The following is a 21,591-nucleotide window of genomic DNA, read 5'->3' as shown; positions in this document are numbered from 1 at the left end:
GGCGGGCCCCAGCAGAAGAGCCTTCTCTGTGGTGGCCCCGACTCTCTGGAACCAGCTCCCCCCAGAGATTAGGACTGCCCCCACCCTCCTTGCCTTTCGTAAACTCCTCAAAACCCACCTTTGTCGTCAGGCATGCGGGAACTGAGATATCTCCCCCGGGCCTATATAATTTATGTATGGTATGTTTGTATGTATGTCTGCTTAATAATGGGGTTTTTAAAAAAATATTTTAAATTGTAAATTATTAGATTTGTTATGAACTGTTTTACTGTGTTGTGAGCCGCCCCGAGTCTAATAATTAATAAATAAATAAACAAACAAACAAACAAATAAACAAAAGGCTAGGCTAGAATATATATTTTGATGTATTTTGTCCCTCGCCCCAATGCACCTCTGCTTTACGTTGTTGGGCAGGGACAGATCTATTTCAGCTCAGAATAAGAGCCATGTTTGGACTGGCTTAGAGTGATCCTGACGAAACTAACCCCCATTCTCTCGCTTGCCTTCAGGCCAAAGATCAACTGAACAACGCCCTGAAGCTCAACCGACATGACCTGACCTACATGACGCTGGGCAGGATCCACCTGATGGAGGGGGATAAAGACGCGGCCATTGAAATCTATAAAAAAGCAGTGGAGTAAGATATTTCCTTCGTCTCTCCTCCTTAGGGGGTAGAGGGAGACGTCCTCTTTCAATTAGTGTTTGGCTCCAGTTAAGAGCTTTATTTTGGCTGTGCTGTTATTACTGTGTTATTCGGAGTATAATTTATTTATTTATTAATTTAATTTATTATTTAGATTTGTATGCCGCCCCTCTCCGCAGACTCGGGGCGGCTCACAACAGAATAAAACAATTCATAACAAATCTAAATTGTAGTTTAAAATATTTTAAAAACCCATTTACTAAACAGACATACATACATACAAACATACCATTCATAAATAAGACGCACCTTAGTTTTGGGGGAGGCAAATAGGGGGAGAAAAATATGCCTACCAAGTGGGCCTTCTCCGGGTCCCGTTGACCAAACAATGTCTGGCGGGACCCAGGGGAAGAGCCTTCTCTGTGGCGGCCCCGGCCCTCTGGAATCAACTCCCTCCAGAGATTCGAATAGCCCGCACCCTACTCGCCTTCCGTAAAATGTTCAAGATCCACTTTTATCGCCAGGCATGGGGATAATTACCATCTTTCCACTTTTTATTATATTTTTGGCCTTACTGCATGATAGATTAGGTTGAATGTAAGTATGACTGCATAACTAGGGGTTTTATTATGTTATTAATGTCTTTTCAATGGATCTAATTTTTTTATTGTTAGATTTGTAATGTATTGTATTATTGCTATGCTGTGAGCCGCCCCAAGTCTTCGGAGAGGGGCGGCATACAAATCTAAATAAATAAGTAAGTAAGTAAGTAAGTAAGTAAGTAAGTAAGTAAGTAAGTAAGTAAGTAAGTAAGTAAGTAAGTAAGTAAACAAACAAACAAACAAACAAACAAACAAACAATTAATCAATCATCTGGCTAGCATCCTTAATCTGGTCAGCTTCAGCACATTATTTTATCCCCTTGTTAGGACTGGGGAAAACCCCCACTTTTTTCAGAGGGAGTAGCAATGGAAAAAAATCCTGCAAAGAATTAGGGCTGGGAAAAAATTCTGCAGAGGAAGGAACAATTGTTTGGATTTAATTATGTCAAGAGACACTTTAAAACCATGCAATCCGTATTTCTCTTGTTTTTTTCAGATTCTCTCCTGAAAACACAGAGCTCCTTACAATTCTGGGCTTGCTTTACCTTGAGGTATGAAAGGTTGATAACACTGGTCAACACACACAAAAATCATCAGCAAAACTAATACGTCTGCTTTATGGAGTTTGATGTGCTGATTCCAAAAACATGTTTAGTTTTGCTCTAACACACAAAGTGTCTGATATAGAAGCATTTTTGTTATTACATTATTTCTGATATGTAGATTGCTGTTTTCTTAACGTCGCCAGTATATTTCTTAGAGTACAGTGGTACCTCTACCTAAGAACGCCTCTACTTACGAACTTTTCTAGAGAAGAACCGGGTGTTCAAGATTTTTTTTGCCTCTTGTCAAGAACCATTTTCCACTTACAAACCTGAGCCTCCAAAACTGTAACCGGAAAAGGTGGGGAGAAGCCTCCCTGGGGCCTCTCTAGGAATCTCCTAGGCAGAAACAGGGCCAGAAAAGCGGGGAGAAGCCTCTGTGGGGCCTGTCTAAGAATCTCCTGGGAGGAAACAGGGCCGGAAAAGGCAGGGAGAAGCCTCTGTGGGGCCTCTCTAGGAATCTCCTGGGCGGAAACAGGGCCAGAAAATCAGAGAGAAGCCTCTGTGGGGCCTCTCTAAGAATCTCCTGGGAGGAAACAGGGCAGGAAAAGGCGTGGAGAAGCCTCCGTGGGGCCTCTCTAGGAATCTCCTGGGAGGAAACAGGGCCGGAAAAGGCAGGGAGAAGCCTCTGTGGGGCCTCTCTAGGAATTTCCTGGGAGGAAACAGGGCAGGAAAAGGTGGGGAGAAGCCTCCGTGGAGCCTCTCTAGGGATCTCCTGGGAGGAAACAGGGCCTCCACCCTCCCTGTGGTTTCCCCAATCGCACAGATTATTGGCTTTTACATTGATTCCTATGGGGAAAAAATTCTTTTTCTTACAAACTTTTCTACTTAAGAATTTGGTCACGGAATGAATTAAGTTTGTAAATAGAGGCACCACTGTATATTTTTCTTCTTCTTTGCATTGAATGTAAACCTCCCCGTGTTGCCCGCTCTACTCAACATCTAATTCCTAGACTGAAAACTCCTCCTTTTTCCTCTTAAACCCGAAATAAAATGTAAAGTTTTTGAGTGCAGCTCAGAATCTGGTAAATCCAATGAAATTCTGAGCACGAGGCAACTTGATCAACAGTTTTATTTCTGGTCAGGAAGCAAAACTGGACGACTTTTTAATCTCCCACCTTAAACAGAGCAGGCGGAAAGTAACAGCAAAAGCCGAAGTCACCACCGCCACACAAAAACTTATTTTCTCGAACTTCTTATAGTTTACACAGCTTGCACACAGATCGTCATAGTGTTAGAAACCTAATTTCATACCCATTAGTTCCCGCAAGCCTCTTTATTTTCGCAGCGTTCTGCAAACTAAGGCCATCAGAAAGGGGAAAGGAATATATTTTCTGGCCTGTAGCCCAGAGTTTTGTTATGGGGTGCTATCTCGCATTAGGTTGCTGAGAATTCACATTTTAAGTTGCAAGCGTGGCTATTTGGCAATTAGCCTGAAGGCTTTATCTTTGCAGTGGGCACATTAGGTTACAATGGAGCTCAGCTCCTCAAGGAATAAAATGTTGAGTTAGGTGCACTCTGTGTATGCTCTAATCCTTTCAATAATATGTCGGAATGCCTCTCTCCTGATGCAGTGGAAGTGCATAGACATCAGAGAGTTATTGTTAATGGCGAGTATTCTGAGCAGAGACAGGTTACAAGCGGTGTGTCACAAGGGTCTGTTCTGGGACCTATTCTTTTTAATATGTTTGTGAGTGACATAGGGGAAGGTTTGGTAGGGAAGGTTTGCCTATTTGCCCATGACTCTAAAGTATGCAATAGGGTTGATATTCCTGGAGGGGTCTGTAATATGGTAAATGATTTAGCTTTACTAGATAAATGGTCAAAGCAATGGAAACTGCAGTTTAATGTTTCCAAATGTAAAATAATGCACTTGGGGAAAAGGAATCCTCAATCTGAGTATTGCATTGGCAGTTCTGTGTTAGCAAAAACCTCAGAAGAGAAGGATTTAGGGGTAGTGATTTCTGACAGTCTCAAAATGGGTGAGCAGTGTGGTCAGGCAGTAGGAAAAGCAAGTAGGATGCTTGGCTGCATAGCTAGAGGTATAACAAGCAGGAAGAGGGAGATTGTGATCCCCTTATATAGAGCGCTGGTGAGACCCCATTTGGAATACTGTGTTCAGTTCTGGAGACTTCACCTACAAAAAGATATTGACAAAATTGAACGGGTCCAAAGACGGGCTACAAGAATGGTGGAAGGTCTTAAGCATAAAACGTATCAGGAAAGACTTCATGAACTCAATCTGTATAGTCTGGGGGACATGATTGAAACATTTAAATATGTTAAAGGGTTAAATAAGGTCCAGGAGGGAAGTGTTTTTAATAGGGAAGTGAACCCAAGAACAAGGGGACACAATCTGAAGTTAGTTGGGGGAAAGATCAAAAGCAACATGAGAAAATATTATTTCACTGAAAGAGTAGTAGATCCTTGGAACAAACTTCCAGCAGACGTGGTTGGTAAATCCACAGTAACTGAATGTAAACATGCCTGGGATAAACATATATCCATTGTAAGATAAAATACAGGAAATAGTATAAGGGCAGACTAGATGGACCATGAGGTCTTTTTCTGCCGTCAGTCTTCTATGTTTCTATGTTTCTAATCCACAGTGGTTAAATATGTCAAATCCCTTGCAATTTTTTTTCCTGTTTCTTAGCTCGAGATTTATCAGAAAGCCTTCGAATACCTTGGAAACGCCCTCACCTTTGATCCCTGCAACTACAAGGTAAGTTGGAGAATAGGAAGACAGGCTGATGTACATGTATAAAGTTAATTGTTGAACACACCGAGGAATAGTCTAAGGTGGAAGTAAAGGGAGCATGAAAATGCATGGCTTGCTTAACAAACGGCTTGATGCTAAAACGGGATTACGATATAATATTTCCCCTTGTGGGTTTCATGTATTTATGAGGAAATGTACAAATGTGATGGTGTTTAGAGGTTAGAAAATGAATAACTGCACGTTGCGCATAAACGACAAGTCAATTAATTTATCTTGCTTGGCTATTTACAAAAATTGGAAAGCAGAGAAATATTATAATATGTGCAAATGAGGGCAAAATGTTCAGAATGATGGATGGGGTTTTTTTTGAAATAAGCAAAAAAAAAAAATAGCACTGTGTGAAACGGGCTCCGGCCCCCTTTGTTGCATGGAAATCACAGCTGAGTATTTTAGCAGCAACGTGAAGGGATGTTGGATACAGCAAGAATGGGGTAGTTAAGGGCATGTAGTAAAAACAAAAGAGCCAGAATGAAAGGGCGGTAAATGCATATAATATATGTGAGTATATGCATAATTTTGTATTTATTTATTTGCCATGTTTACGTAGTGTATATTAGAGGTGGAGAGCCTTTCAGAGCTGTGTGCAACCAAATTTCATTTGAATATACAGTGATCCCTCGATTTTCACGGGTTCGCGAAACGGCTATACCACGGTTTTTCAAAAAATATTAATTAAAAAATACTCCGCGGGTTTTTTTTCTATACCACGGGTTTTCCCACCCGATAACGTCATACGTCATCACCAAGAGTCACTTCTCTCTCTCTTTCTCTCTCTTTCCTGTCATTCTCAGCTTCAATCATTTTCTCATTTCTCTTTTTTTCTCCCCTTTTTTCTATCATTTCTCTCTCTCTACCTTCCACTTCCCCCCTCTTGCTCTCTCTCTCTCTTTCTCCCTCTCTCCCTCTCTCCTTTCTATCTCGCTCTGTCTGTTGCTCTCTCTCTGTGAGAACACCTGCCCCACCTCTCCTGCAGCCCCCTCGCTGACAGCTGGGACGAAAGCGCTCTCAGCTAAGGGACTGCGAGAGGGGCGGGGCGGGCATTCTCACAGAGAGAGAGCAACAGACAGAGTGGCTAGCGGCCGAATGAGGCCGAGAAGCTGTAGCCGCCAGCGCTGCTGCAGGAGGACCTGTGCCCCAAGAAAGCCGGTGAGAGGGGCGGATCGGGCGGGTGGGGGGTAGCGGCGAGGGGGCCGGAGGCGCTGGGGGGCAGGGGTGGACGACATTCAAAACAGTCTTTGCCGGCCTCCGCACTTTCGTCGCTCCCCGCCCCCAACTTCAAGCCCGGCTCCTTGCGCGGCCTTGGAAAAGGGTGCACAGGGGTAGTTTTTGGCTGCCCATAGCCAAAAATGGTGTTTTTACTTCTGCATATCTACTTCGTGGAAATTCGACTTTCGCGGACAGTCTGGGAACGCAACCCCCGCGAAAATTGAGGGATCACTGTACTCCGATTAGTATACATTCGAAGTGACAATAAAGTTATTCCAAGTCTTAAGTCAAAAGTGAATGAGTAGCATAAAGAAGTATATTGGGAGTAGCTAGATCCAAAGAAGAAATGGATGTGGTTTGAATTGCAAAACAGATAAACAAAAGGAAAAGTGATGGTTTCCATGAAACTTGCGGGTAAATAAAATTGAGGTCCTTGGTTTATAAAGTAGTGCATCCTCTAAGCAAAAGCAAGCATAATTGGTAGGTAGAGTAAGCGGTGTTAGTCTAAACCAGATTTAGCTAATTCCTTTTATTTTGTTTACCTCGTGCCTAGATTTCCCTGGTTTCCTGTTTATGATTATTTCCCGGAATTTTGTACAATTCGGCTTATGACCGCCCTCAAAAAAATCCTTTTCTGCGTGTAATTAAACAACTTTATACAACAAGCATAATAAAAGCCTTTCTCCTTTCCACCCCCTCCCAGACTGCGAGAATGTAGTTATTTCTGGATTGCAGTATCGTTGTACCACTCATTTGGGCCACAGGTTTTTGCAATGTGTCTATCGTTGGATGCATCCCTGAACCTTAAGACCATACCTTTTTTAAACTAGGGTTTTTTAGCTTTTAAATATTATTATTATTATTATTTATTGGATTTGCATGCCGCCCCTCTACGCAGACTCGGGGCGGCTAACAACTATGATAAAAAACAACATGTAACAATCCAATTTAATAAAACAACTAAAAACCCATATTATAAAAACCAAACATACACACAAACATACCATGCATAACTTGTAATGGCCTAGGGGGAAGGAATATCCTAACTCCCCCATGCTTGGCGACAAAGGTGGGTCTTGAGTAATTTGCGAAAGACAAGGAGGGTGGGGGCCGTTCTAATCTCTGGGGAGAGTTGATTCCAGAGGGCCGGGGCCGCCACAGAGAAGGCTCTTCCCCTGGGGCCCGCCAAACGACATTGTTTGGTCGATGGGACCCGGAGAAGGCCAACTCTGTGGGACCTTATCGGCCGCTGGGATTCATGCGGTAGAAAGCGGTTCCGGAGGTATTCTAGCCCAATGCCAGAATACATATTAGATTTGTATTGTACATTGTTTTGTATTACTGCTGTGAGCCGCCCCGAGTCTACGGAGAGGGGCGGCATACAAATTTTTTTATTATTATTATTATTATTATTATTATTATTAATAATAATAATAATAATAATAATAATAATAATAATAATAATAATTACTGTATACCTCTCCATTTTGGCCTCTTGAAAATATGGAGATTGTGCCATATTTACCTATTTACTCTACTGCATCCAGTTTTGGTCACCACGTTAGAAAAAAGATTTTGAGAGTGTAGAAAAAGTGCAAAAAAGAGCAACCAGGACGATTAGGAGACTGGAGGCTAAACGTACAATGAACAGTTGCAGGGACCAGGGGAGACATGATAGCACCTTCCAATATTTGAGGGGCTGCCAAAGGGAGGAAGGGGTCAAGCTATTTTCCAAAGCACCCAAAGGCCAAACAAGGAACAATGGATGGAAACTGATCAAAGAGAGATTCAACCTGGAAATAAGGAGGAATTTTCTGACAGTGAGAACCATCAACCCATAGAACAGAAGTTGCCTTCAGAAGTTGTGGGAGCTTCATCACTGGGAGCTTTCAAGAATAATAATAATAATAATAATAATTTATTAGATTTGTATGCCGCCCCTCTCTGAAGACTCAGGGCGGCTCACAACAAACGATAAAAAACAATATTATACAGGCACAAATCTAATATTAAGAAAAAAACTAAAATCCCTACCATAATTAAAAACCAAACAGCACATACATACCAAACATAAATTATAATAAGCCTGGGGGAAAGGTGTCTCAAATCCCCCATGCCTGGCGGTATAAGTGGGTCTTAAGTAGTTTACGGAAGACAAGGAGGGTGGGAGCAGTTCTAATCTCTGGGGGGAGTTGATTCCAGAGGGCCGGGGCTGCCACAGAGAAGGCTCTTCCCCTGGGGCCCGCCAGACGACATTGTTTAGTCGACGGGACCCGGAGAAGGCCAACTCTGTGGGACCTTATCGGCCACTGGGATTTGTGCGGTAGCAGGCAGTTCCGGAGGTAGTCTGGTCCAATGCCATGTAGGGCTTTAAAGGTCATGACCAACACTTTGAATTGTGACCGGAAGCTGATCGGCAGCCAATGCAGACCACGGAGTGTTGTAGATACGTGGGCGAATCTGGGAAGCCCCACGAGGTTGGACTGCCATTTGTCAGAAATTTTGTAGGGTCTCCTGCTTGGGCGGTGGGGTTCGACTAGATGACCTACAAGGTCCCTTACAAGAGTTTTCTTTGTTGGCCTACTTCATTTGGGCTTCTTGTCTTTCAAAGGCCATTTTAGCAGCTGGCACCATGATGCAAACCCACGGGGACTTCGACATGGCTCTCAGCAAGTACCGGATCGTGGCTTGTACCGTTCCCGAGAGCGCCCTGCTCTGGAACAACATCGGGATGTGCTTTTTTGGCAAAAAGAAATACGTGGCGGTGAGCATGTTGCCTTCCTGCTCATGGGTTCCCCCTGTACGTTTCCACAGGAGGAAGAACATAAATTCCCTCCCTCCGTTTCCCCTTGGCTCTTTCTCCTCCTCCTCCTCCATGGCGGCGAGGTATCTATAAGTAATCCTTGACTTACAACCACAATTAGGGCCAGGATTTCCATTGCAGAGCCAGGCAGTTGTTAAGGGCGACCCCATGACCCTGCAAACCTTCAGCAACCCAAGCCAGTTTCCAAGCGGCCTGTGACAAGACTGGCCTTAAGTCATTTTACCCCCAATGCTTTTGTTTATTTATTTATTTATTTTGTCCAAAACACATGGATGGTTACAGACGATATACCCGTAGTAGAATATATCAGTGAAGGAAGAGAAGATATAGGAACAAAATATATCAATGAAAGAATAGAAGAAGAGATATAGGAATAGAAGAAAAAGTATGTGAGATATAGGAGAGACAATAGGACAGGGGACGGGAGGCACGCTGGTGCCCTTATGCACGCCCCTTACTGACCTCTTAGGAATCTGGAGAGGTCAACCGTGAATAGTCTAAGGGTAAAATGTTGTGACTTTGTTTTTGTTTTTGTTATAAATTTTTATTTACAAATATAAATACAATACACAGAAAGAAAAGAAAACGTATATAAAAAGGAAAAAAAACAGTACATCACAAATACGGAGAGGGGCGGCATACAAATCTAATAAATAAATAAATAAATATTAAAATATAGGCGAGTACAGGATCAGTCTATAAATTCTTCTGAAACCAAATAAATTTTCTTTAGCCAGTTACAGTTAATGTCAAAATTCAATTTGTCTTTTTTTAAAAATAACATATAAAAGAAAATAGAAGCAGAATATATAAGTAACGTAGAAATGAGATGTTCGTCTAGAAGTTCATACCTTTATCTTATTTGCTCTGTTTGATTTCATCAGGTATAATATTTTTTTTAATTACATGTTCGTAGTGTACTTAGCAAGGTTTTTTTTTCTATTTTCTAACCAGTGGTAGATTCCAACATTCATAGAATTGTGAGTCACCTTTGCCTTTAATTTTGAGGGTCAATTTAGACATTTCTGCGCATTGGGTTATTTTTTCCAGTATTAGGTTTCTACATGTTTCCCCGTTTGGACAGTGGCTAAATGAAGGGTGATAGGTTGAGTAATGTTGTGTTGTGTTGTATGTTTTTAATTGTTGGGGTTTTATATATCTTTAATATTAGATTTGTTTACTGTTATATTGTTTTTATTACTGTTGCGAGCCGCCCGAGTCTTCGGAGAGGGGCGGCATACAAATCTAATAAATTGAATTGAATTGAATTTATTTATTTTTTATTTATTTATTTATTTTGTCCAATACACAATGAGGGTTTTAGTGGGTATATATCTATATACACATAGTAAAATACATGATGAAGGTGATAGAGGAGATACTCATAGTAAAATATATCCAAGAAATAATAGAAAAGAAGATATGGTAATCAGAACATATCAATGAAAGAATAGAAGAAGAGATATAGGAATAGAAGAAAGGTATAGGAGATATAGGAGAGCAATAGGACAGGGGACGGAAGGCACTCTAGTGCACTTGTACTCGCCCCTTGCTGACCTCTTAGGAATCTGGATAGGTCAACCGTAGATAATCTAAGGGTAAAGTGTTGGGGGTTTGGGGATGACACTATGGAGTCCGGTAATGAGTTCCACGCTTCGACAACTCGGGTACTGAAGTCATATTTTTTACAGTCAAGTTTGGAGCGGTTAATATTAGGTTTAAATCTGTTGTGTGCTCTTGTGTTGATGTGGTTGAAGCTGAAGTAGTCGCCGACAGGCAGGACGTGGCAGCATATGATCTTGTGGGCAATACTTAGACCTTGTTTAAGGCGTCTTAGTTCTAGGCTTTCTAGGCCCAGGATTGAAAGTCTAGTCTCGTAGGGTATTCTGTTTCGAGTGGAGGAGTGAAGGGCTCTTCTGGTGAAGTATCTTTGGACATTTTCAAGGGTGTTAATGTCTGAGATGTGATATGGGTTCCAAACAGATGAGCTGTATTCGAGGATGGGTCTGGCAAAAGTTTTGTAAGCTCTGGTAAGTAGTGTGAGATTGCCAGAGCAGAAGCTACGTAGGATTAGGTTTACAACTCTTGAAGCCTTCTTGGCTATATTGTTGCAGTGGGTTTTGGCACTTAAATCTTTTGTTGTTAGTATACTGAGGTCTTTAACCGAGTGGGGATTATCTGTGATAATTTGATTATTCAGTTCGTATTTGGAGTTCAGATTCTTCTTCCCAATGTGTAGGACAGAGCATTTGCTAGTTGAGATTTGTAGTTGCCATGTGTTAGACCATGTGTTGTGTTGTGTTGTTTTAATTGTTGGGGTTTTATATATCTTTTCTTTAATATTAGATTTGTTTACTGTTATATTGTTTTTATTATTGTCGCGAGCTGCCCCGAGTCTTCGGAGAGGGGCGGCATACAAATCTAATAAATTGAATTGAATTGAATCTCTGTTTGGGTTTCTCCGGTTGCTGTGCCCCTGAATTGTGAGAAAATTGGGTGTCCTTTCTTCACTGTGGTTGGGTTGTTGTTGTTTTTTACTTTGTCTGTTTTCTGGTGCATTGCTTTCCTTTCAAGGCCTCGGGCTGGGGGAAGGTGGCTGCACACAAGAACACACACTCACAAACACACATGCAAACCCAGAGAGAGAGAGAACAGGAAGGGGGCATATCAGAAACAGCAAGGAAGGGACCCCTGCTGTTTCTCCATTTCCAAGTGCTTTTCTGCCTCGGGCATATTCTCTCCAGAGCCTCCTCGATTTGAAGGATTTGCACATACTCGGTCAGGCGCCAGAACCTCTCAGTCACTGAAAAAACCCCAACTTTGTTCTTGAGGGTTTGGGGAGGGGGGGTGCAGCCGCCTCGGAGGGGGGCACATGCGCTGTTCGATATGCAGCTGTTCCAAGTGAGGGTCGGCCTTGTTTTTTTATTTATTTATTTATTTTTATTTATTTATTCTTTGTCCAATATACAATACATATGGAAGAAAATAGACATTAAGTAATATATATAAACAGTGTTCCCTCTAATTTTTTTGGGGGGTGGGTGGAAAAGTAGTGTCTGAGCGGCAGTCCCTTCGGGACTGGGCGGCACAGAAATAATAAATAAATAAATAAATAAATAAATAAATGAATAAAGAAACAAACAAACAAACAAATAAAAAACCCACCCTCTTTTGCTTCAGAGAATTTCAAAATAAAATCCTGTCCTGTGTGTCTATAACAGTGAGCTCATAATAGGGCAACTCTATCAATATCAAAATGCCACTTAAATAGTTGAGCTAGTTTCAAACTAGATTTTGATTTTCTTTCTCTCTTCCTTACTCCCATTCTTTTTCTTTCTCTTTTCCTTCCTCTCTTTTTTCTATCTGTTTCTCTCTCTTCCTCTCTCTCTCCTTCCCTCTCACTCTTTCCCTCTCGGCTTCTGGGCAGGTTTGGAAAACTCTGAGTTGATGATGATTTTTAAGTGAGCGATTGCTCACTGCTCAGCTTAGAGGGAACTATGTATATAAAGATAGAAAGTAAAAAAAGAAGAGAAGTAGATGGGAGGGAGAGAATATATATGATATATGAGAAAAGGAAAGATAATTGGACGGGGGACGATAGGCACATCAGTGCACTTATGAACGCCCCTTATTGGCCTCTTAGGCTTTTACATTGATTCCTATGGGAAAAATGGCTTCTTCTTACAAACTTTTCTACTTAAGAACCTGGTCACGGAACGAATTAAGTTCCTAAGTAGAGGCACCACTGTACATTGAATTGCATCTCCTCATGTTCACCTTCGCCGAGGTTTGCTAGTAAAGAATATGGGGTTTTTTGGAGGAAAGGACAGTGTTGTTTTGTAGTGGCCTTAGGTCATCCAGGGCTTCCCTCCCTAGTGACCAAACAGTGTTCTTCCGCAGGCCATCAGCTGCCTGAAACGGGCAAACTACCTCGCACCCTTCGATTGGAAGACGATGTACAATCTCGGGCTGGTTCACCTGACAATGCACCAGAACGCTTCCGCCTTCCACTTCATCAGCGCAGCTGTCTCCCTGCAGCCAAAGCTGGCCGAAATTTACATGTTGTTAGCAGGTATCTATGCTACACCTGCCCTCCACACCCCCTTACTTAAAATTCTGATTCCTCCAGAAGCCTCTTCTGTGCTACGATAGCTAGTAGTCATTAATACAGTACAGTGTTCCCTCGATTTTCACGGGTTCGAACTTCGCGAATAGCCTATACCACGGTTTTTCAAAAAATATTAATTAAAAAAATACTTTGTGGGGGGGGGGTTTTATACCACGGTTTTTCCCACCCAATGACGTCATACGTCATCGCCAAACTTTTGTCTGCCATTGCTGATTGGCCAAAATCTCAACCAATCAGCATTGTTATCGCAAAAAAAATATAATTATTGTTAATAAATAATTACCTTTATAAATATCAGGATCACTAAGTGTCTTATTCAAAGGTGAGTACCAGTAATAATGATGAGTAAATTGGTTGTTAAGGGAATGGGAAATGGTAATTTAGGGGTTTAAAGTGTTAAGGGAAGGCTTGTGATACTGTTCATAGCCAAAAATGGTGTATTTACTCCCGCATCTCTACTTCGTGGAAATTCGACTTTCGCGGGCGGTCTCGGAACGCATCCCCCGCGAAAATCAAGGGAACACTGTATTTCAGACCTGCAGTCCTTATTCATGATCTTTTTCAAACAAGATAATTTCACCGTAAGAGAGAGCACAAGGTTCATTCTTTCAATTGAAAATGTCATTGGTTCAAAGATAAAATATAAGTCAATGTTCCTCCACATTAGGAAGGTGATAAACCCTTCTGGGGTTTCCCCCCCCCCCCCCCTCTTTCTTTCCTTATTTTAGTTGCCCTGACAAATCTTGAAGATCTTGAAAATGCAAGGGCAGTCTATCAGAAAGCTTTATCGCTGGACACGTAAGTCTTCTCTACTTATTCATTTTAGGGAGGGCTTTTTCTGAATTCAGTGAAAACCAATGCTGTTAGAGCAGTGCTTCTCCAGTATTATTTTGGTGAACTATAACATAATTGGTCCTATTGGTCTACTTTTGCTATTTACTGGCCAAATAAACCAATGTTTGTTATTTCAAGGTTAAGGGCTGTGTTTCTTCTGGCTTCCAGGGGCAACCCGCTCATCAGTCTGAATTACGCAATCCTGCTCTACAATCAGGGGGATAAGAAGGAGGCTGTTGCTCAGTACTATGAGATGCAAAGAAAGGTCCATGCCTTAAAAGAGAGCACCGTGGATTTTGACCCCGAGGTAGGTTGATGGTAAACGACTAACGGGGAATAAGGAAATGGCAGTACTAGTTAAAAGCAATGCGATGGGAGAATTTAGAGAAATAAAAAAAGCAGCAATAGAAAGCACTCAGGCAGTAATAGTTTTGGGTTGGAAGGATGCGACAAAATGGACAATGCAAAATTGGTATAGGTACATGGTGGATCATATTCAGTTTGAGATTATGGATAAAAGGATAAATTCGGATAATGGAACTGAGTTGGGACAACTGATGGGACGGTGGGACAAGGTAAGACCATATATGACGAGCAGAATCCGAGACCAAGCTACAAGAAATAAATTGGAATCACTCTATAATATGTAAATAGATATATTGCTCTTGGGTCAAGTGGACTATACAAGAAACACCCCCGACTTGGTGGTGGGGAATGTGTGTGCGTCTGGGTGGTGGGCACAATTCACTATGCACTGTTTTATGTTGTGTGTAATATAAATTTGTTAAAAATTAATTTTAATTTTTTTTTAAAAAAAAACTACTAACGGGGAATTTCCCCAGTACGGGAGCCTGGTGATTGACTTAAATCAGAGGTGTTCTATTAAGAGAAGCTACCTCGGTTACTGAAAGTAGGCATCTTAAATCTTTATTACCTAATTCAAGTCAGAGGATTCAGTGTGTGTCCCTGTTAAATATTAAAATGGCTTCTGGCAACCGCCAACAAATCAATGGATATATACTGTATTTTTCAGAGTATAAGATGCACCTAAGTTTTGGGGGAGGAAAATAAGGCAGGGGGGGAAATCTTCCTACCAGGTATTCATCTGGCTAGTGTCCTTAGTGTGGTCAGCTTTGGCACATAATTTTATCCCCTGGTTGGAGGGAGTAGCAATGAAAACTAGATTGCAAGCTGGGAAGAGTGTTAGCACCTTGTTAAGGCTGAAAAAAAAATCTTCTTTGGAGAGAGTAGCAATGAAAACAAGCCTGCAAGTCAGGAGGATTCTTAGCACCTCGTTAGGGCTGAAAAAACCTTCTTTGGAGGGAGCAACAATGTAAACAAGCCTGGGAAGATTCTTAGCCCCCCATTAGGGCTGGAAAAACCTTTTTTGGAGGGGGCAGCAATGTAAACAAAGCCTGCAAGTCGGGAAGATTCTTAGCCCCACATTAGGGCAGGAAAAACCTTTTTTGGTGGGAGCAGCAATGTAAACAAAGCCTGCAAGTCGGAAAGATTCTTAGTCCCTCATTAGGTCTGGAAAAACCTTTTTTGGAGGGAGCAGCAATGTAAACAAAGCCTGCAAGTCAGAAAGATTCTTAGTCCCTCACTAGGGCTGGAAAAACCTTTTTTGGAGGGAGCAGCAATGTAAACAAAGCCTGCAAGTCGGAAAGATTCTTAGTCCCTCATTAGGGCTGGAAAAACCTTTTTTGGAGGGAGCAGCAATGTAAACAAAGCCTGCAAGTCGGAAAGATTCTTAGTCCCTCATTAGGGCAGGAAAAACCTTTTTTGGAGGGAGCAGCAATGTAAACAAGCCTGGGAAGATTCTTAGTCCCACATTAGGGCTGGAAAAACCTTTTTTGGAGGGAGCAGCAATGTAAACAAGCCTGGGAAGATTCTTAGCCCCACATTAGGGCTGGAAAAATCTTTTCTGGAGGGAGCAGCAATGTAAGTAAAGCCTGCAAGCTGGGAAGATTCTTAGCCCCCCATTAGGGCTGGAAAAACCTTTTTTGGAGGGAGTAGCAATGAAAACAAGCCTGCAAGTCGGGAATATTCTTAGCACTTCGTTAAGGCTAGGGAAAAAAGCTTCAAAAAAAGCTACATTCAGAGTATAAGATGCACACAAATTTTCAGCCTCTTTTGGGGGGTGGGAGGTGTATCATATCCTCTGAAAAATACGGTAAGCATCTCTCACGGTTCTGTTATTTCCTTCAGTGAAGGCAAAAATTGGTGCACGGCTCGGGTAAAATCTGCCACAGGATTTGGTTATGACCTATAAAGCCCTTCATGGCATCAGACCAGAATATCTCCGGGACTGCCTTCTGCCGCACGAATCCCAGGGACCGATTAGGTCCCACAGAGTGGGCCTTCTCCGGGTCCGTCAACTAAACAATGTCGGTTGGCGGGCCCCAGGGGAAGAGCCTTCTCTGTGGCGGCCCCGACTCTCTGGAACCAGCTCCCCCCAGAGATTAGAACTGCCCCTACCCTCCTTGCCTTTCGTAAACTCCTCAAAACCCACCTTTGTCGTCAGGCATGGGGGAATTGAGATATCTCCCCCGGGCCTATATAATTTATGTATGGTATGTTTGTAGGTATGTCTGTTTAAAAATGGTTTTTTTTAACTATTTTAAATTTTAAATTGTATATTGCATATTATTAGATTTGTTATCAATTGTTTTATTGTGTTGTGAGCCGCCCCGAGTCCACGGAAAGGGGTGGCATACAAATCTAATAAATAAATAAATAAATTTGACCAGGCCTTCAGTTTTCCTTCTTTTTTTGACTCTTGCATGGTCAGATGGTGGACATTGCCCAGAGACTGGGCACTTCCTTACAGCTTGGAGAGGTCGCAATCTGGGCTAAACCTGGCAAAGACTCCAAACCGAAGCCGCGAGGGGCGGCCCCCAGCGCGCAGCCCCTGGGTTCCAATCAAGCTCTGGGACAAGCCATGTCTTCTGCGGCGGGCTACGCAAAGACCATGAGTCAAGGTAGGTCTTCTGGCCCTCGTTGGCTTAAGCAGAATCCATCCTTCCTTCTCAAGAATGCCAAGAACTGGGAGCTACTCAGTAAAGCTGGGTTTCGGTGGCCCCGGACATATCTTGGTAATTGTTGGTTGCTTTAGCTTAGGGGGTCTCCAAACTAGGCAACTTTAAGACACGGGCACTTGTGGTGAATTCTGGGAGTTGACGTCCACAGAATAAAAAAGATACTATATAAAACTTGATTAAAAGATCTGTCTGTCTGTCTGTCTTGTCTGTCTGTCCGTCTATCTTTCTATCTATCTTTCTATCTCTATCTATCTATCTATCTATCTATCTATCTATCTATCTATCTAATCTATCTATCCATCTATCTATCTATCTATTAATCTAATCAATCTATCTATCTATCTATCTATCCATCCATCCATCCATCCATCCATCCATCCATCCATCCATCTATTAATCTAATCTATCTTATCTATCTATCTATCTATCTATCTATCTATCTATCTATCTATCTATCTATCAATCTAATCTATCTATGTATCTATCTATCTATCTATCTATCTATCTATCTATCAATCTATCTATCTATGTATCTATGTATCTATCTATCTATCTATCTTATCTATCTATCTATCTATCTATCTATCTATCTATCTATCTATCTATCTATCTATCTATCTATCTAGCTATCTATCTATCTATCTATATTTCTATTTATTGGATTTATGTGCCGCCCCTCTCCGAGGACTCATGGCTGCTTACAACATATAAAAAGAAAGAATAAAATACAGTAAGCTAAATCCAGTTATTTAAAACTAAATAAACTAGTCTAAAATCCCTAATTATGTTAAAAATCAATCATACCCATTCAAACAACAACCATACATAACATTCGTCGGCCGGGGGGTGGGGTGGGGGCTAAGGTCTAATCGCCCCAAGCCTGGCAGCATAAATGAGTCCTAAGACTCTTGTGGAAGGCGAGGATGGTGAGGGCAGTGCAAATCTCCAGGGGAAGCTGATTCCAGAGGGCTGGGGCCCCCACAGAGAAGGCTCCTCCCCTAGGCCCCGCCAAGCGACATTGTCTAGTTGATGGGACCCGGAGAAAGCCGACTCTGTGGGACCTCACCGGTTATTTATTAGATGATGATTATTATTATTATTATTATTATTTATTTATTTATTTATTTATTTATTTATTTATTTTATTAATTCAATTTTTAATGCCACCCTTCTCCTTAGACTCAGGGCGGCTTACAACATGTTAGCAATAGCACTTTTTAACAGAGCCAGCCTATTGCCCCCACAATCCAGGTCCTCATTTTACCCACCTCGGAAGGGTTTTGTATGCCGTCCCTCTCCGTTGCTGGGACTCATACGGCGGAAGGCGGTCCGGCAAGTAATCTGGCCTAAATGTTTACAAAACAGTAACGATTTCAAACCATATCCCCTCCCATCTCACTAAAGTGACTCCCGGCAACATACAAGGGTTTAAAAACTGCAACCGTTTCAGCTGCCCCCCTGGGGCCACGAACACAACACAACATGGGTCAAAAGTCATTAAAAGCAGCAGCAGAGTTCATCTGCCCCAAATAAGGGGAAGGATAAGAGGAGGAACCCTCCCATGAAATATCGACTCGGCTGCGCAGAAAAGGACCCACTTAAATTTCCCTTTTGTCTTGTCTATATAGCAGGGAAGCAGAGAGAGAGAGAGAAAATATGAACGCTTGACAGGAAGAAGTAGGAAGGAAGCCTCCAGCACGTAGCGCCGTGGTAGCCCCGGAATTGGGGAAGGAGAAGCCGTGGAGTGATTGAAGAACCAAACTCAGAGTTGTAAAATTGTATATACGAGAATTTTTTTTAATTAATTAAGAAGGAAGCAAATAAAAGAAAAAAGGGTGGCAGGGCAGAATGATAAAGTGGAAAAATTATTGACTGATTAATAAGCCCTAATTGTGTCCTTGGGTGCATCCCACTCTCTGAGGGTGATGAGCGGTTAAGAAATGCAAATATAAATGAATCCTAACGGGACATCCAGATGTCCCAAACATCTGTGGCAGTTTTAGGTTCTTTGCCGTATTTCCGGTCCTTTGATCAGGACAAAGCGTAAGGGATCCCTAAAATAAACCTAAGTGGTGGTGATCAAGAAGGAGATAGGGGAAATGCTGATCTCCCAGCATCCTAAAAGAAGTGATCGTATCAATATGCATTTCACCGGAAGAGAAGAATATTGGTATCACCTGTTCTTGTGCTCTCTCTCTCTCTCCTTCTCCAGTTATTGGAAGCTCAACTCACCTGCCAAAGGTCCCTTCCTTACCTTTGGGGCCTAAACCCAACGGACCTCCTCCTCCTCCTCCTCCTCCTCCAGAGGAACTCTCATCTACTGTAAAACCACCGGAGCAAATTCAACCCATGCAACAAGCTGACGAATCTTGAAACAGTGGACCGCCTTGGAACTGCTTGTAGAGCGGATGTATAGCGTCAAGGTGCACTTAAGCATCCTACAAACTTTGCACCAGAACAAAGAGTGCACCTCACAATGAGCTGAGGGTGATACTCAGAGGTTGGGTTGTTTCCTGGATATTCCACACGTAGGCTAATGAAAGATGTCACCAAGATAGGGACATGATCGAAACATGTCAACTAAACAATGTCGTTTGGCGGGACCCAGGGGAAGAGCCTTCTCTGTGGCGGCCCCGACCCTTTGGAACCAACTTCCCCCAGATATTAGAGTTGCCCCCACCCTCCTAGCCTTTCGTAAGCTCCTTAAAACCCACCTCTGTCGTCAGGCATGGGGGAATTAACATTTTCCCTCCCCCTAGGCTTATAAAATTTATGTATGGTATGCTAGTATGTATGATTGGTTTCTAAATTGGGGTTTTTTAAATTAACTTAAATATTAGATTTGTTTACATTGTATTATTATTGCTGTGAGCCGCCCCGAGTTTGCGGAGAGGGGCGGCATACAAATCTGATTAATAAATAAATAAATAAATAAATAAATTTAAACATGTGAAAGGGTTAAATAAGGTCCAGGAGGAAAGTGTTTTTAATAGGAAAGTGAACACAAGAACAAGGGGACACAATCTGAAGTTAGTTGGGGGAAAGATCAAATGCAACGTGAGAAAATATTAATTTACTGAAAGAGTAGTAGATCCTTGGAACAAACTTCCAGCAGACGTGGTAGGTAAATCCACAGTAGCTGAATTTAAACATGCCTGGGATAAACACCTATCCATCCTAAGATAAAATACAGAAAATAGTATAAGGGCAGACTTGATGGACCATGAGGTCTTTTTCTGCCGTCAGACTTCTATGTTTCTAAGTAGCTTTGAGTAGCTTTCCCTGGAAGCCTTTGGACCTTCATATAAACAGGAAGAGAAGTGAGTTCATTACGTTTCTACTTAGAGATCTCTCTAGATTTTGAGAGTGCATAAGCCCTTTCTGGTCTAATATTTTTCTAGTGATGCTGACTTACTGTGTTTCCCAAAAATAAGACCCTGCCTTCTTTTTTTTTAAGCAGTCGGCCTTATTTCGGGCGAGGTCTTATTATTTTGGGTGCGTGGAACAAGACAGGGGTCCTCTCGCCATCTTATCTGATTTCCAGCTGTCTCAGAAGAAATGGTATTTTCAGGGGAGGGCTTATTTTGCGGGAGAGGGCTTATTTTTGGGGAAACGCTACTTTTTGGTAGCGTTTTGAGCTGTGACGGCGCAGTGGTTAGAATGCTGTATTGCAGCTTAATTCTGCTGACTGCCATCAGTTCAATCCTGAGCTGCTCAAGGTTGACTCAGCCTTCCATGCTTCCGACGTGGGTCAAACAAGGACCCAGATTGTTGGGGGCAAGAGACTGACTCTGTCAACTGCTTAGAGGGGCCTGTAAAGCACCGTGAAGCGGTATATAAGTCTAGGTGCTTTTGCTAGTGCGACTTCTGGACTCATCGCTCGTCTGTTCTATTGAATGGTAACCAGAGGGATATATTTGTATATTCCTCAAAGCAAATAACTTTGGGAAGAATCCGGCTGCTTTTGTATGAATTCTGTGCTTCCTGCCCCTTTTGAAACCCACAGAAGCACCCAAGAAGAGCAGATTTAATCTTCCTTCCTTCTTGATGGTGAAATTTATTATTAGATGGCATACATGGTAGAGAAGTACAGTGTTCCCTCGATTTTTGTGGGGGTTGCGTTCCAAGACCGCCCGCGAAAGTCGAATTTCCGCGAAATAGCGGTGCAGAAGTAAAAACACCATTTTTGGCTATAGACAGCCAAAAACTACCCCCACCCACGCACCCTTTTTCAAGGCAGCGCAAGGAGCCGGGCTTGAAGTTGGGGGCGGGGAGCGACGAAAGTGCGGAGGCCGGCAAAGATTGTTTTGAATGTCGGCTGCCCCCGTCCCCCCAGCGCCTCCGGCCCTCTTGCCGCTACCCCCTGCCCGCCTGATCCGCCCCTCTCACCGGCTTTCTTGGGACACGGGTCCTCCTGCAGCAGCGCTGGCAGCTACGGCTTCTCATCCTCCTCATTCGGCCGCTAGCCGCTCTGAGTGCTTTGAGAATGCCCACCCCGCCCCTCTCACAGTCCCTTAGCTGAGAGCGCTTTCGTCCCAGCTGTCAGCGAGGGGGCTGCAGGAGAGGCGGGGCAGGCGTTCTCACAGAGAGAGAGAGAGAGGGAGAAAGAGAGAGACAGAGAGCAAGAGGGGGGAGAGTGGAAGGTAGAGAGAGAGAGAGAAATGATAGAAAAAAGGGGAGAGAAAAAGAGAAATGAGAAAATGATTGAAGCAGAGAATGACAGGAAAGAAAGAGAAAGAGAGAGAAGTGACTCTTGGTGATGACGTATGACGTCACCGGGTGGGAAAAACCGTGGTATAGAAAAAAAACCGCAGAGTATTTTTTAATTAATATTTTTTGAAAAACTGTGATATAGCCGTTTTGCGAAGTTTGAACCCACGAAAATCGAGGGATCACTGTATATATGTGCTCGCTTGGGCAGAACATAC

At 42.6% G+C, this 21,591-nt stretch overlaps 1 protein-coding gene across 2 annotated transcripts in view; it reads left to right on the top strand.

Annotated features, from left to right (window-relative positions):
- Positions 1-21,364, top strand: part of BBS4 (Bardet-Biedl syndrome 4) — a 52,277-nt gene extending 30,913 nt beyond the window's left edge. For both annotated transcript variants that reach the window (XM_070763446.1, XM_070763447.1), the window contains 9 exons: positions 510-637; positions 1,742-1,796; positions 4,504-4,572; positions 8,447-8,599; positions 12,560-12,731; positions 13,517-13,586; positions 13,791-13,929; positions 16,414-16,603; positions 18,876-21,364. In XM_070763446.1, coding sequence (XP_070619547.1) covers positions 510-637; positions 1,742-1,796; positions 4,504-4,572; positions 8,447-8,599; positions 12,560-12,731; positions 13,517-13,586; positions 13,791-13,929; positions 16,414-16,603; positions 18,876-19,036 — 1,137 coding nt within the window. In that variant the 3' untranslated portion in view covers positions 19,037-21,364. The remainder of the gene's footprint in view (positions 1-509; positions 638-1,741; positions 1,797-4,503; positions 4,573-8,446; positions 8,600-12,559; positions 12,732-13,516; positions 13,587-13,790; positions 13,930-16,413; positions 16,604-18,875) is intronic.
- Positions 21,365-21,591: the final 227 nt, after the last annotated feature.

The sequence above is a fragment of the Erythrolamprus reginae genome, chromosome 10, assembly GCF_031021105.1.
Source record: "Erythrolamprus reginae isolate rEryReg1 chromosome 10, rEryReg1.hap1, whole genome shotgun sequence".
Taxonomy (NCBI): Eukaryota; Metazoa; Chordata; class Lepidosauria; order Squamata; family Dipsadidae; genus Erythrolamprus; species Erythrolamprus reginae.
The sequence above is the reverse complement of the archived record's forward strand: the minus strand, read 5'-3'. Positions and strand labels throughout refer to the sequence as shown.